This window comes from Cyphomyrmex costatus, unplaced genomic scaffold (assembly GCF_001594065.2).
Source record: "Cyphomyrmex costatus isolate MS0001 unplaced genomic scaffold, Ccosl1.0 scaffold205, whole genome shotgun sequence".
Taxonomy (NCBI): domain Eukaryota; kingdom Metazoa; phylum Arthropoda; class Insecta; order Hymenoptera; family Formicidae; genus Cyphomyrmex; species Cyphomyrmex costatus.
This window is the reverse complement of record NW_017276095.1, coordinates 1,382,791-1,398,859: the sequence shown is the minus strand read 5'-3', so window position 1 is coordinate 1,398,859 and position 16,069 is coordinate 1,382,791. Positions and strand designations below refer to the sequence as shown.

The following is a 16,069-nucleotide window of genomic DNA, read 5'->3' as shown; positions in this document are numbered from 1 at the left end:
CCCCCCCCCCCCCCCACCCCAGATGCCCACGAAAGAACGTTCTGGTCGTGCGCGTTTCTCCGTGTTGATATTTGTACGAGCGCTACCATTGCGTTGTGTTATTTTTCATAACGTAACGCTTTTGCATGGGGTTAGAGAAATAACTCAACGGCTTGAGGTATTGGCTATTTACCGCACGCAAAAGCGTTGCGGTATAGGGCACGTTACGTGCACGCGTGAGAAAAAAATCTACGTGCAACTCATGTGCTATAATTCATGTGCTACGAGCGAAGCGAACCGCACAATAGACAACTTTAACACACATGTTACACAATGTACTATTATCTCATACAGTTTATGATTGCACTTTCTGACGTTTATTACACTTGCGACTGTCAAGAGCGCTTCTCTTTCTCTCTCAAGACAGAAAGAGATGTAACGGGTCTAGTTAAACTGCCAACTTCCGGCTTCAAGCTAAGAACAGAATGCTCGATCTATGTATATATGTCGTTGGTAGAAACGTACCATTAGAACAGTGACAAAAGTTGTAGGCGCAGTGATTGGCAGCATCCAAAAAAATGCTTCGTGTCGAATCATTCGCCTCTCTTTCGAAATAATGGGCACATTCAGCGGACTCTAAAGGTTGGATTATACTGGCCGTAATCTGTTAACTTATGCTGTAATCTGTAAAAATTGACCAATTATAATCGATTATTCCCCTCTCATTCGACTGTGATTGGTCAATTTTTATAGATTACGGCATAAGTTAACAGTTTACGGCCAGTATAAATCAACCTTAACAGTTGAGTGAGCGCTCGCTGTTATTGATGTATTCTTCTAGATCTAGAATTTTAATTGGATGATCTACAAGAATACACCAATAACAGCGAGCGCTCACTCAACTGTTGAGTCCACTGAACGCGCCCATTGATTTCGAAAAATTGAATTGGTTACGATTCTGTGAAAAATTGGATAGATTCCGAAAGAATCGATAAATTAAATAATCGATTGAAAATTCAAGAGCAAAAAGAATCGATTCTCGATGCATCGATCCAAGAATCGACAATCGACATCATTAGTGCGCAAGGCATTTTGCGGTTACAGGTAAAAGGCCCCTCATGTCTCTCTCAGATTTCTCTCTGATATGTACACAAATGCATATGTATGTACAATGCATATACATATCCATGGGAGTCACAAATACCTTAATACACGAAGTTGCACGAGTATCGGAGAAGGAATGAGAAGAAGGCATGAGAACAAATAAGAAGGCATGAAAGCGCGTGTCGAGGCATTCGCGACGCTGCGTACATACATATAACATAAAGGTACGAAGCGCGGGCTTGCTCGCGATAGGCATCAATACCAAAAAAAAAATAAAAAAATAAAAAAATAAATTATGATAGAGAGGTATTTCCTTCTGCGCCATAGATCGCGCGAGAAATTGCTCGTACGTACATCGTAAATTACGAGAGAGCGTCCGAGTCGTCGCATGTAGGAATGTGGCACTTCAAAATGGCTGCCAGTTAAGTCAAGTAATTTACGGCGCCGTGTCTGCCTTTGTTGTCGCGCGCGTGAATCGCGAGTTCTCTCTCGCGTAGCACCGCGGAATTCGGTGGAATTCGAAGTCGGCCGCCGCGACGGAAGTGTGTGGTGTGCACGCGCGAGAGCGCGCGCACGAGAGAGAGAGACAACCGTACGCACGCACACACCCTCACGCACGTGTAGGAGGTAAAGGCGAGCGTGCGCGCACATGTATACAATGTATGACGATGTGTGTGTGTGTGTGTGTGTGTGTGTGAATGTGCGTGTCGCATGCTCGCTCGTTGAGAGGGTCCCCGAACTGGCCGTTCGGTGAATCGCGCGCACCAGAAGATACTCGGTGGTACATGCGATCGATATCGCTGACATCCATCGCGCTCTGTAACGCATAGTTTTGTCACATGGCTCACCACGCGGCGCGAATGTAAGAAAGCGCGACGGAATATGCTTGGACGGACAGCTGCCGCCGCCGCCGCTGTTATTGTTGCTGCTTCTGCTGCTACTCCTACTACTATTATTACTACTACTATTCCTACCACCAGCACCACCACCACCACTACTACTACTACTACTACTATTCCTACTACCATCGTTACTGCAGCTAATGCTAATAATCGCGCGCTCGTCCCCGTCGTCGCTCCGCCAAGAGACTTCTGTCCCGTGGAATCTTGCGACGAGTGGCCGCACATTGCCGACGTACTATAAACACCTCGGTGCATAAACAAACGAGCGCGAGCGTGCCCGCGCGCTCGCGCGCGCGCGCGCATGTGTGCGACAGTGGACTCCGTCGGCCGACAGTCGCCGTCTTCTCTCTCTCGGTATAAGCATTATCAGTGGGACCATCCGTTTATTGGTGATCCGAGATAGGTTAGCCGTTTGTCAATCGCTCCTTCGCGCGCGCGCGCGCGCTGCACGAAGATGCTGAGACTCCGCGACGGGAGATATTCACCGTTTCCTCGTCTCCGTATATCCTCGGTCAGCATCTTCGCGAGATGGATGTTCGAGGAGGGTTTCTCCTCACGACGTCGTGAAACACTTGTCACTCGGGGTTGAGTTCGACGCGTCGATCTCGTATCCCTCGCCTATATGTTCTCTTTATTCATCTCGCTATTAATCACTGTCCCGTCGTTCGTTACTCTGTACTCTGTTGTGCTACGACGTTGTTGCATGTGACATTCGAACATAAGTGACCCTGAGCTGGAGTGTATTGTGAATTGAACTGGCTACACACATCGTCTATTCAGCCATGACGTTAGGCAGTCTCCATGGCAGAGACAACTGACAGTGATCTTTGTGTTGTAAGGATTATTTTCTTAAATAAGTAGGACCATACGCTTTGAAACTAGACCTGCACTTATCGAGATGTGATATAGCTTTGTTCTTATATATTCTTATAAACAAATATATTAAAGTTCAACTGAAAATGTAGGTTCACGTCAAAACATTATTTGGTATCGAGACTTGCTTTGACAGATATCTTTTTCGCTTATTTGTATTTTAAATATATTACAATTGTTTATATATATATATATATCTCTTCTCTTATATAATTTTATATTGGTAATTATTGCAGGAAGAACAATATAATCAAATTCTCGAGAATCAAGTGAACTAAATCAAATACACAAACATAGGCCTTTTGAGATGATTCGTAATAATTGAACAGATAACATCTTAAAAATGCGACTAACAATCATCTTCATTAAACTTAGAAGTCTAATACATCCAGTTGGAATTTGCGCAATAGTCCGTGACACTGTATGACAACAGTCTGTGTGAATTTTGCAATCTGTATATTTATGACAGATTAATGCATTCAATTGTTTATTACATTGAAAAGGATTCAAATATTGGATCGAAATGTGTTTTATATTGCTATTTAAAAAAATAAGTTATTGTACATATTAAAAAATTGTCTAGCTTATTAAGGCATGTTTGTAAAGGGGTATTTAATAAGAATACAGAAAAACAGAGGGGATCATATAACTGTTCTTTAGGGTGGAAAAATGAAATTTTTTGTATGTATGTATACAGAAGTACATAGAAATGGTCACGTTTCTGCCCTAAAAAAAGTTACATGATCGATCCTCAAATACTAGTTACTTATACTAGCATTGATATCTATTATAAATGTGTTAATAATAGTGATACGATTTAAACATTTATTTGTTTACCTCATTACCATAAAACTATAATTATAAATTGATAACCAGTACGAGTCTAATACGTAGTTGTGTGTGTGACACTAGTCATAATTATTTGTACTTTATAATTTGGCTAGTCACATGTACAATTGTCCACGACATTCGTACATCAATTTGTAATTATGAACATAGGAGCGATTTATAATACTTTTTCTCACTTGTTTAGAAACATGTTATCTTTTTTCACTTTTCTACAAAAATTTACTTTTCTTTTTTTTTTTTCTATAAGAATAAATATTAACACTCAAATAGAAGAAAAAATTAAATTAATTTTTTTATATGTGTGTAACTTTACTCTTATTGTCTATCATCAATTTCAGCACCTATGGATGTATCTAGTAATAACACGAAGAGACTAAGTAGCAGCCGAATGTGGATGTTTTTCAACAACGTACACAGATGACTGTGTCTTACACAAAGTGGTCCAATTGTGACACAGTTACACTGCTCGACTCTGTAAAAAGCTAAGGATAAACGTGTCAATGTCACCAACTTTTCAAAAATTTGTTTGGTAGCCATACTTATTTTGCAATGAAATCATTAAGAACTGTCAATTTTGAAAGCTTTATAACTTTCCAAGGAGCGCTAATGCGTGTATAATACGTTTTTAATCCGTATACGATTGTATTGATTTCAAAACTGTATTAATTATGTTACTTAAAATACGCGTATTCTAATTCGATAGTTTCACGCATTTGCAGGTTTTGGATGCAATCCATTATACTTGGCGCTAAAATATTAAGTAGCAAGCTGATATCATTTTGGCAAATAATGTCAGCCTGGATTTTCGATTGAATTGCTTGATTTGATTGATCAATCAGAAGAAAGAATATCACTATAGTATACAATCGAAGAATTTATAAGCTTCAAGCATATTTTGTAGCATCAAGTGGACTGTAGCCTAATTCATAAGCACCCGTATGATCTTTTTTATATAAGTGTTCGCATCAATTTAATCCATATTTGAATTTACTTACATTTTGTATGTATAAACCAAATTTTTTATTTTTATTTTTAAAGTAATTATAAAATTGAGATACTTGTCGATTTTTTAATATAAAATTATATTTTTTAAGCATTACAATTTAAAAGTATTTCAAAAAGAGCGTGATGCGTCAAACCATAAATTATTGTATGTTTATAAAACGCGGCGAATATGTAAGCTATTGTAAACACATGGTGTTTTTATTTTTGCATCAAAGTGTCAAAGGTAGACGCACTTTAAGAGTTTATATATGCCCAATCATAGACTTTTGCATAATGCATACAATACATAAGAGAATCAATTAATCAACTAAGTCCTTCCTACATTTAATCTTTTCTTATTTTATAAAAAGAAAAGAGTTTAGTTGATTCTCTTATGTGTTGTATGTACTGTATTGTATTTTATGCTTTATAGAGTTTGCAAATACTGCGTAAAACATAATGTACTTAAACAAGCTGATAAAATTTAATTGGGCTTCTCAATAAGCATAGATGCTTTTGGAAAGAGTGCCATAAAATACATTAAATGCGCATTTAATGTAGGACAAATATATGTTTTAAGGAGATCCTAAAGTCGTCTGTATTAATAATTAAACCATATAATTTTTGTATATCGCAAGTACTTTTTTGTTATTCGCAGATTCGAAAATCATTTTCCAGGATTAAAGTATACGGATTAATACATGTCTGTGAGGTAGAATCTGTGTTGAAACGGACAAAAAATTTCGAAATTGAGTTCTACTTTATCATTTTTTAGTTCAATATAACGCTCCAGAGCCTGTCTCTTCGTTGCACATCGAGACAAAATTTACTTCATATAGAAGTTATGCGATCTGTACTTGCGAAGCAGTAGTCTACAGGCTAGTAGTTTACATGAAGAAATAACATGGAATTCTTAAAATTAGATTTAAATATCTAATTAAAGCGTAATTGCAATACAAAAATTTATATGTGTAACGTGCGTGAGTAAGGTATTGATGTAGTAATGTGTCAATGAGACGTAATCGTCTGTATGAAGTGCTATTTCCAATATGACTAATTGTCTTTAGGATCTCCTTAAATGTACATTTACAATTCGCTTTTAATGCGCTCCTTGGGTTAAGTTTTAATAAAGTTTATTATTGATACACTAAATATAATTACAGAAGATTACAATACATTCTGGTGTTACAATGTGAAACTAATCTGCGTTTCAACAAGTATTTTGCACAGTGGAACATAGTGTAATGTTCTGTGTCTTAGCTGGAAAACAGCCTGTAATTAGTTGGAAAAGTAAGAATCACATTTGACTGCTGTTTAGGCGCTTAGGGAACGAGTGTTGTATTGATTGTATCTTTAAATCTGTTTGCGTCGTACTTAAGATGAGATCAATATATAGACTACGTCTAAAATTTATGTGCTTAAAATATAGTGTATTATTATATTTTCAAGTTATTTGTAATTTTTAAGAATCTAATTGATATCAAATAATAAGCTGTGTTCAGCAGAAAAAGTAGCTTTGCAACTGTCGTAAAATTATCAAATCTTATAAGACCGTGAGAATTTGAACCAATGAAACCGATGAGAACATGCCGTAACGGTCAAGCTGGATTTTGGGTGCTTTCTATATGATTGTATGTGAATTTATATACGTGTGTAGATTTTTAATTGCGCGCCGAATTTTTCATACTTGAAACGCAAGCTCTATTAAACTATCGCAGTAATGTCACGAGTTAAATTGACTAATAATTTAACAATTTTTTATGCTCTTTACGCATCTTAGATCCATCTTAATAATGTTGAAAGACATATTAAAATCTGTAAATAATTAATTTTTATTGCGAAAAATATTATCTCCGCCGGGAACCGGATCTCTTGCATTTCGTGCAAGGGTCCTAAGTCTTTAGACTACCGAGGTATAATTGTAACTGCGAATTTAAAGACTAAATCGAGATAAGCATTATTACAATAAATTATTCCAAATTTTTCAGTTTAAACTTAAATTGTCTGTGCGTTTTAAAGTTTTCTTTTTTATTATTATTATTTTTTTTTAATGTTTTATACTTGTTATGAATTAAACATTATCAAATATTGTGTTCCAATCTTTAATATGTCCGAGAACGGACATTAGGCTGGTCAAATTGTAGACATTGGAAATTGTAAGTACATATTGCCAACGTAATGAGTGATGTGAGCAAAGTGTGTGTAATTTATGAGAGACAAAAAAAGGATAGTTGAGTGATAATTAATCAATAAGATTTGAGTTATAGAGATACTTGTAATAGATACCTAAGAAATATTTTTTTTACTAAAATATTATCAAATTAATATTATTGCTTGTCAATTTAATGTACGATATTACTACTCCAGTTCTGTTCATGGTTGAGAAGATGATTTTGACGCGCGGTTTGCTGAATTAAATATGTATATAAATTCGTATCGAAATATTTAAGCACTAAAGTCCGCTTCGATTGAAAATTGGATTTCTCTTACTTAATTAGATTTATATTCTCATTTTGCTGTCCAATTTGGATTTATAATAGGTTTTTAACTCTGATGATGAATTTTGGAACATAGCTATAGGCGTTGAAGAGAGAAAAAGATAAGAACCTAAGATAGTTACGGAATGCTTAAAGGTACAGTGTTCATTAGGAAACATTTGAAGTTATCTGAACTTGAGTCATTTAACAAAAGATCGATGATAACAAATACCAGAGGGTTTATGGGTTATCGCCGTGTTTTTATCTATTGCTAATGTCATTAGGAATGGATAAATTGGTATTAGCAGTGAATAAAATGTATGATTAACAATGGATAAAATCACGGCGATAACCCGTAAATCTTCTAGTCTTTGAAGATAATACCCGTGAAAGCCTCACTTCAAAAATATTATTTATGATAAGAAATTATGTTTAATAACAAGCTTTTTTGTAAAGTCAAACCAAACAATTTAAAGAAAATAGAAAATAATGATAACTCAACGACATAATGCCCATAAAGTTAAAAATTGTGTGTGTGAAAAATTTATTTAGGAAAGTTAACTAATTGCTTTCATTTTAACGGAAAAATAAATAATTTATTTTATATTATCTAAAATTTATTTTTTTGAGACGGTATCTGAGATCTCAATATTCTTTAAATAATAGCACAAATAAATTCAAGTATTGCTTTTTATTTTTTTTTCTTAAATATGTTTTGAAAAACACAATCTATAGTTTCGATGTTTTTTAATAGAAGAGTTTTTATTGTACTTTAATATGTATTATTAAAAACTCAGTTTAAAATAAATTTATGAATAAATAAGTTTTAAAATAAATTTTATATTCCAGGTGTATCCTTTTTATGTCGAAATTTTGCTTTTTACTGGATTTCTCTCTCTCAAATTAGTATATATTTTTAATTTTATATAAGAGATATAAGATAGTAAGATATTTAAATAGAAATAGCACATGTGTAATATAAATAATTCTTAACATTTAAATTCTCAATATTTATTTTTTACACTCAGGAAGATTCACTTTTTGTTCATTATTTTTAATAGTTAAACTATGATGATGACTCCTTTTATCTTCTCATGTGAAGCATAGGACGTCTACAGGCCTCTTCAACTTTTGTCCCGAGGCCTATATTCGTTTCTCGAATCAAATTGTTTTCAGATTTGTGGGTGATTTATCCACAGAATCCTACCTTAATCAGATATTAGAGACATATATCTATTGATATATACTGATGTATAGGACCTACAATTTAACGCCGAATCCGAACGGCGCTGATGATCATAGATCTTTTGATTACCAGGTGGTTAGTTTAATAGTTAAACTATACACTCATGTAATTACATTCATGAGGTAATGATCTCAAATTAATATAAATAGAAAGCATATAATTACTTAATATCTACGTATTAACTATGAAAATTCGTTAGCTGTTAAAAATTTAAAAAACAAGATATGAGTTTTTATTTTATACTAATATTAATTCTATATAAATTAAATTTTCAATAATTTGCATGCATTAAATGATTAAATAACTCAATTGGAATCAATTTCTTCTTTTATATGAAGCTTTCTGTATCGATTTGTAAAAAAACAAAGCTACAGTGTTATGAAAAACAAATATACGTGTAACATGTTTGTTTCATTTGCTTCTGTAAATTCCTAGAGTAAATTTATTTTAGTCTCAGGGTACAGTACAACTAATAAAGAATTCTGTCACTTTGCGCATTAGATACTTTATATAAAGTTATAATATTGTAAAACGTAACATTAGTTTTATCTTAATTGGTAAAATATTTATTGTTAATAATATTATCATATTTTTAATGATATTTTTGAGGATATTTTATTGATGGAGATACTGAAATTATACTTTGGTATTTGAATATTTTTGTACTTTATTGTGTTAATCTTTAGAACGTATATCAACATGCGTGAAGTAGCGAGATGAAATTTACTGTAAGAGTAAAAACATCACGATTTTCTGTTGCAGATACATTCGTATGTATCACAGCCAGATTAAAACTAGGTCCCGGAGGACCTAGCATGGGCCACTATGAATCCGCCCGCTGCCAGCAAATCGAGCACTCGTGGCTCTGGATACCACCAAAAGGCTTTAGCTGAGATTCGCAACTCATTACTACCATTTGCGAATATTGGCGGGGCTGGGGAGGTGGGTTCCAGCGCCGCTAGCACTATCTCTACCGTATCCACGACCAGTGGCATTAGTTCTGCCTCAGGTCTCAGCGGGCTCTCTGGTGCCTCCGGTTCTACCGCTGACAAAGCGGATCAACGACAAGCGTTAGGACAACTATTAGCTATGGGATATTCGGAGGTAAAATGAGTGACAACTTTCTCATAGAAATCAATCAGATACCGATATTTCATTAATTTTACTCGCGCTAAATGTATTCAGAGTTTTTACTCTTCTACAACTCTGAAATAACATATTCATTTCGTTCAAATTCAGAAAAATGCTATAAATTGCAAATAAAACGAATGGATATATTCGCAACAAAACGATAAAGATTAAATATCAATGATTTATCATCGCAATTATTCTTGTAGGAAATAGGATTGCGCGCCTTGAAGTTCGCGGGATGGCGATTGGATGCGGCGATAGAATATTTGAAGCAGGCTCAAGGAGAATCTTTAAATGGGCTCAGTAAACTCAACACTAAACTCATCAGGAAGCCGAGTCTCGAGAGGGAATTAAACCTTCAACGGGGCAGTCCTGCGTTAGACAGCGGGGCAGGTAGCTCGCGATCCGACAGTCCACGTCTCACAGAACTCAGCACGCATCCACAATTGAGTCGCCAGTACTCGCCCAGTAACTTCGTGGATCGTGAACCACCGCCACCACCACCACCTCGGTGTAGCTCCACACCGCCACCACCACCGCCACCTCACGCACCGTACAGTCAGTCCAATGTGCCTTCCAACATGCAGCAGATGCTCAAGCGAATGTCACCTGCGCCGGTCGTGCCGACGAGATCGACAACAACGGCACCCGGTACGGCCGGCGCCACATCAACGTCAGTAAATCCACCGCAACGCGGCACTAGTCCAGTGGCGAACGCCAACAATTCGAGTAGCCGTCAGCCGATGATTGTGCAAAACGGTCCGCAAGTGCAGCAGCAACTGACACAGCAAATGCAAGCTCTCAGTATTTATCAGACGAGCAATAGCAATGCAAATACCCAGGTCGAACCTCCGCCGCCATATCCTATAGTTCCGTCCTCGTCGTCTGGTCAGTCTGTACAGCCACCTTCTTACAGCGTTTCTATGCAAAATCGACAGAGCCCTACGCAGTCACAGCAGGATTATCGCAAAAGTCCATCATCGGGCATCTATTCAGGTCCGACATCCACCGGTACACCCAGTCCCATCACCGTATCTACGATATCACCTAGTACTACGCAGACGTCAATGGCACGGCCGACACCGTTACAAGCATGGGGTGCGCGACAGGCCAAGACACAGCCACCGATTATCATGCAATCGGTGAAGAGTACACAAGTACAAAAACCAGTGTTGCAAACTGCTATCGCTCCCACGGCACCGCAGTCAATTTCCACTACTAGTAACACGCCGCCTCCGCCGCCCTCCTATGCGTCATCCATTCAGCAGAAGCAACAACAACCACCGCCCGCTTATCCGCCCGTGAATAACTCGTCACCCGTCGGTATACCGACGACAGAACCACCAAGTTACGCCACGACGATGCAAGCATTAGCGGCGCAGCGCGGTATACATCATCCGTTACCGCCACCACCTTACAGCACCCCCACTGAGGATACCACGATTATTTCCTCCACGATAGAGAGTGGCAGCGCATCGCGAACATCTCCCGTTGCCCATCATTCACCACTTCAAAGAAAATATTCGCCAGCTGATAACTGTCAACACCAGATGGATGCGCCACCGTTGCCACTGGTTGCCTCCACTTCTGTATCCGCAAGGAACAACAATAATAATCATTCGTCTTTGCTCGAGGGCACTGTTGTTAATACTAAGAGTGGTAATGGCACCAAAGGTGACGGTAGTGGTGGCACACCCTCGTCCTATAAAATTAAGCATCAATCTCCTATACCCGAGCGCAAAACTATGAGTATAGAAAAGGAAGAGGAGCGCAGAGATTGCAAGGTGAGAAATTACTCTCCTCAGGCTTTTAAATTCTTCATGGAGCAGCACGTGGAGAACATACTCAAGTCGCACAAGCAGCGTCTGTATCGGCGTATGCAACTGGAAACAGAGATGGCGAAGATCGGTCTGAGTGCAGAAGCGCAATGCATGATGAGGAAGATGCTATCGCAAAAGGAATCCAACTACATTAGACTAAAACGGGCGAAAATGGACAAATCGATGTTCACGAAAATTAAGCCGATCGGCGTTGGTGCATTCGGCGAGGTCACACTCGTGAGAAAACTCGACACTAATCAGTTTTATGCGATGAAGACTTTAAGGAAGGCCGACGTACTAAATCGCAATCAAGTTGCTCATGTGAAGGCCGAGCGTGATATATTGGCAGAAGCCGATAATGAGTGGGTGGTCAAGCTCTATTACTCATTTCAGGATAAGGATAATCTGTATTTTGTAATGGATTACATACCTGGCGGGGACTTGATGTCACTACTTATTAAACTCGGAATCTTTAAGGAGTCATTGGCGAGATTCTATATCGCCGAGCTCACATGCGCAGTTGAAAGTGTTCACAAGATGGGATTCATTCATAGAGACATTAAACCGGATAACATTTTAATCGATCGCGATGGACATATCAAATTGACTGACTTTGGCCTCTGCACAGGATTTCGTTGGACTCACAATTCTAAATATTACCAACAAAACGGTAAAAAATTTTCTTTTCTATATTTGATGTTGCATTTAAAATAAATATCTCAAAGCTAAGAGATATTTATTATCTGGAAATATTTGAGAAATTTTTAAAAGATTTCTTTTTTATCCTTGAAAATTGGATTTTTATGGAATTTTATCAATACTTGCAAGTAAAATTTTTTATTAGGTTGCTTTTGATGTGGCTCATGTAGTGTTTTTTATTTAGTATTTGCGATGTAGAATTACGTAAAAAAGAAATTTTGTGCCGAATTTCAAGTTATGATAATTGTTTTTTTTTTTAGTGAATCAAAAAAATCTGTTAATCCTCAAATATAAGTCATAGATTGAGTAAATACTATCAATTTTAGTTTTTTCATCTTTTTTATTGTGATTTTAGAGAAAAATTTCATTTTGTGTTGAATATAAAGTATTCAATAATATATGAAATAATGATTAACTAAAACACAATCAAATTTTATTTTATTTTAATTTTCTTTCAAATTAAATTTCAATTTTTTGTTTTTCATAAATTTCGAAGGAATACAAGAAAAGCAATATGATTGAAAAGATGTCTACTTATTACTAGCTATAAAAAAAAGAACGTTATTAAAATTTTTTTTGAATTTTTACGTCTAATATGGACTTATCTTTTCTTTGAAGGAGAAGATGATTCTTACTTTTGTAAATAATACATATTGATTGAATGATCAAAAAATTAATTATTGTATAAGATTTTTTCATCTAAAAAATAAAACTATTAAATTATCAATAGGTAATATTTAATCAATTCATAAAGATGTTCTGATTTTCACTTAAAAAAAAACTATATCATCATAAATGGAAATTCATTTTGCAAAAAATTTCTTTTAATGTAATTTTAAATTGCAAATATTAAATAAAAAAATACTACAAAAGCCAAATTAGAGACGACCTAATCAGACGACCTAATCGTTGAAAGATGGAGTCTCTCCTTTCGTATGAAACATACACAAGGCTTGATAGACACCCAACAAACAGGATAGTACGAAAAACTAGCATCCTATTAGAAAAGAGCGATCCTATTAGAAAAGTACGAAACTAGCATCCTATTAGAAAAGTATGAAAAACAAGAATCAAATCACAGACCGATATTGCTCTTTTTCCATGATTACAAACAAGCACAAACTCGTCAACTTTCAATTGTTATAAAAATTAAACTAACCGGCAGAGCTGTCTAAAATTTTTACTTGCATCGTTCAAAAAATGGCATTACACGATGGTATACAGACTTTTAGTCAGAGACGCCCTGAGTCGTCAAACACAGGTACTTATCAAACTGCCCTCGTAATGTAAGCAGGATATGGAAGACTGCTATCTTGACAGGCCAAAAAAGTACTCCTTCTCAAATCCCTCAACACACACCCCGTCCCCTCCTAACAGCGTCTACATAAAGGGAGTTCGCCATGGTAGCGGCTCAGTATCAGTGCACCCTCCGCCCTGATGAAGTGAACGGTATGGTTCACAAAACGTTGGCATTAATAATGAAGAAAAACACGGCGATAACCCACAAACCTTCTGGTATAATTGAAGAAAGTACCCGTGAAAGCCTCAAAAGCGTAATCATGAGTCTTCCTTATACTATTCTATGTAGGTTTCATGTCTCCCAATTGTAAAAAAAAATAGATATCACGAGATAATATTGTAAAATTCTTATTTTTTTTACTAATTTTTAATGCATAGTTTGTTTACGTTGCTTGTATTCTAATTTATTTCATAAAGTTGCATTAAAATATTCTCATTTGGAATTTTAAACAAAATTATCTGAAAAATTTAAGAATTCTCACGAAATGTTTCAATAAGATTTTAGTTAACGTAGTTTATATTTTACAAATGTATTTTAAAATATATAAAATAATATCTTTTTTTATGCGATTCAAGGCCATGGTAAACAAGATTCAATGGATCCAGCTGACGATTGGAACAACGAATGTCAATGCATACAGTTAAAGCCACTGGAACGTAGAAGACACAGGGAACATCAAAGATGCTTAGCACATTCTCTGGTTGGAACACCGAATTATATCGCTCCGGAAGTTCTACAACGTACAGGATATACACAGTTATGTGATTGGTGGAGTGTAGGAGTAATCTTGTATGAAATGTTAGTTGGTTCTCCACCATTTCTTGCCAATACTCCTGCTGAAACTCAATATAAGGTATATTTCGCATAATTTTCTATTATAATATATATTCTAATAATAATAAAGATATTACTTGATTTCTCATTTTAAATATTTTCAAAAAATTCATTATTTAAATTACAAAATATTCAAAATAAATGTGTTAATCTTAGCTCAATAGATTGAATCTAATAGTGTATATTAATGCCTATATGAGCCAACACAGGATGTGTATATATATATATATCTATATATATGTATATATATATATATATATATATATATATATATATATATATATACTAATTTTTATCGAAGATAATTCAATATGTGTACATTAATCAAGGATCTCTTAAAGCAATACTTCTTATATATTCTAAAAATTTTTTTATTTCTATGCAGGTCATTAACTGGGAGACAACGCTTCATATACCGAAACAGGCAAATCTTTCACCGGAAAGTATGGATTTAATCTTGAAACTTTGTGTTGGTGCTGATCGTCGCTTAGGTAAAAACGCAAATGAGGTGAAAAATCATCCATTCTTCGCGAGTATCGATTTCGAGAAAGGATTACGGCGCCAAATGGCCCCGCATATACCGCGTATAGAATATCCAACTGATACGAGCAATTTTGATCCTGTGGATCCCGATAAATTGCGTAATTCTGAATCGTCAGATTCAAACAAATCGGACGAATTGCTGGATAACGGGAAGCCATTTCACGGTTTCTTTGAATTTACGTTCAGGCGGTTTTTCGACGATGGCGGTGGTCCCGCATATCCTAGTCGTATCAGCTTGGACGATAATGACAATCAAGGTCCCGTCTATGTATGACATTAGGTTAAATTTACAAATTACGGACAGTTCGTCGTCTGCCATTTCCCTGTTTCGACACTTGTCCGTCGATGCGTTTTTGTCATTTCATCGAGATTTGATTAAATTTCGTCTTACGTGATGATTCTCTGTCTAATATCTGTTTCTTGAACTATAAACTTATAAATAGTGTAACGCAAAATGTTTTTTTTTCTTTAATAATGAATTATAATGGCTACGAATTAAGAATCCAAAGAGGTTTAGTATATTTCTATAATTTTGTAATTTTTCTTTATAAAAGATTTATTAATTGAAGTAGTTTATGATACGCATGTCCATAAGAATTATAACATTACTTCTTTCTTCTTTTTACTTTATTATTATGCTAGATTCTTAAAAGGACAAAGAAGGATCAAGAATTATGAATGTTTTTGCTTTTGAAATTTATTATTTACTTCATTAAAGTAATGATTTTTTTTTCATTTAAAGTAACTGCTTCAATAAATTAATTACTTATAAAATTGTTAAAATTTTAATTAAATGTTATTTTTTTAATTTAATTTTAGTTAATCAAAGTGCCACTTAAATTGTATAATTAAAAGAACTTGATTATTTAAAAGCTATAATAATTTCAATTGTAATGACTTAACGCATGTATATATTTGTATATACCAAACTGAGATTAACATTTTTATCTATATTATATTTTTTAAGATTTTTATTTAAAAATCATCTAAATTTTGGAAGACCGATATACGGATATATTATAAACGAATTTTAAATTCATTAACATTTAGCTTTAAAAATATAATTGAAAAGAGAGAGAGAGAAATATACATATTTTTTATAAAGCTTTACTTAAGAATAATTCGAACTATAAAGATCTGACAAACATGTATATTCTTCATGCAGCATGTGCAGATGACAATCGTTGTAGCGACAAGTACATGTTTATCAGCATATGATGGGTGCCTTTAGAAATCTAATGGATTATGACGCCAAAACGGCTATGAAAGAAAAAGTATAAGATAGAATCAATGGTTTTAGCTGCCTCTTAACTCTGTACATCACTATT

The 16,069-nt window shown here is 35.2% G+C and overlaps 1 protein-coding gene across 1 annotated transcript; it reads left to right on the top strand.

Moving 5' to 3' along the window:
• Window positions 1-9,239: 9,239 nt before the first annotated feature.
• Window positions 9,240-15,015, top strand: wts (serine/threonine-protein kinase warts). The gene is made up of 4 exons (XM_018539148.1): window positions 9,240-9,518; window positions 9,752-12,035; window positions 13,940-14,217; window positions 14,584-15,015. Exons 1-4 carry the CDS (start codon window positions 9,240-9,242, stop codon window positions 15,013-15,015), a joined length of 3,273 nt encoding a protein of 1,090 aa, XP_018394650.1.
• The last annotated feature ends 1,054 nt before the right edge of the window (window positions 15,016-16,069 follow it).

What these genes read in the sequence shown, in the direction of transcription:
- wts (XM_018539148.1), top strand. Translation starts at nt 9,240, where the DNA reads ATGAATCCGCCCGCTGCCAGCAAATCGAGCACTCGTGGCTCTGGATAC. An exon ending in TAAATATTACCAACAAAACG is followed by an intron (nt 12,036 to 13,939) that starts GTAAAAAATTTT and finishes ATGCGATTCAAG; the next exon opens with GCCATGGTAAACAAGATTCA. An exon ending in CTGCTGAAACTCAATATAAG is followed by an intron (nt 14,218 to 14,583) that starts GTATATTTCGCA and finishes ATTTCTATGCAG; the next exon opens with GTCATTAACTGGGAGACAAC.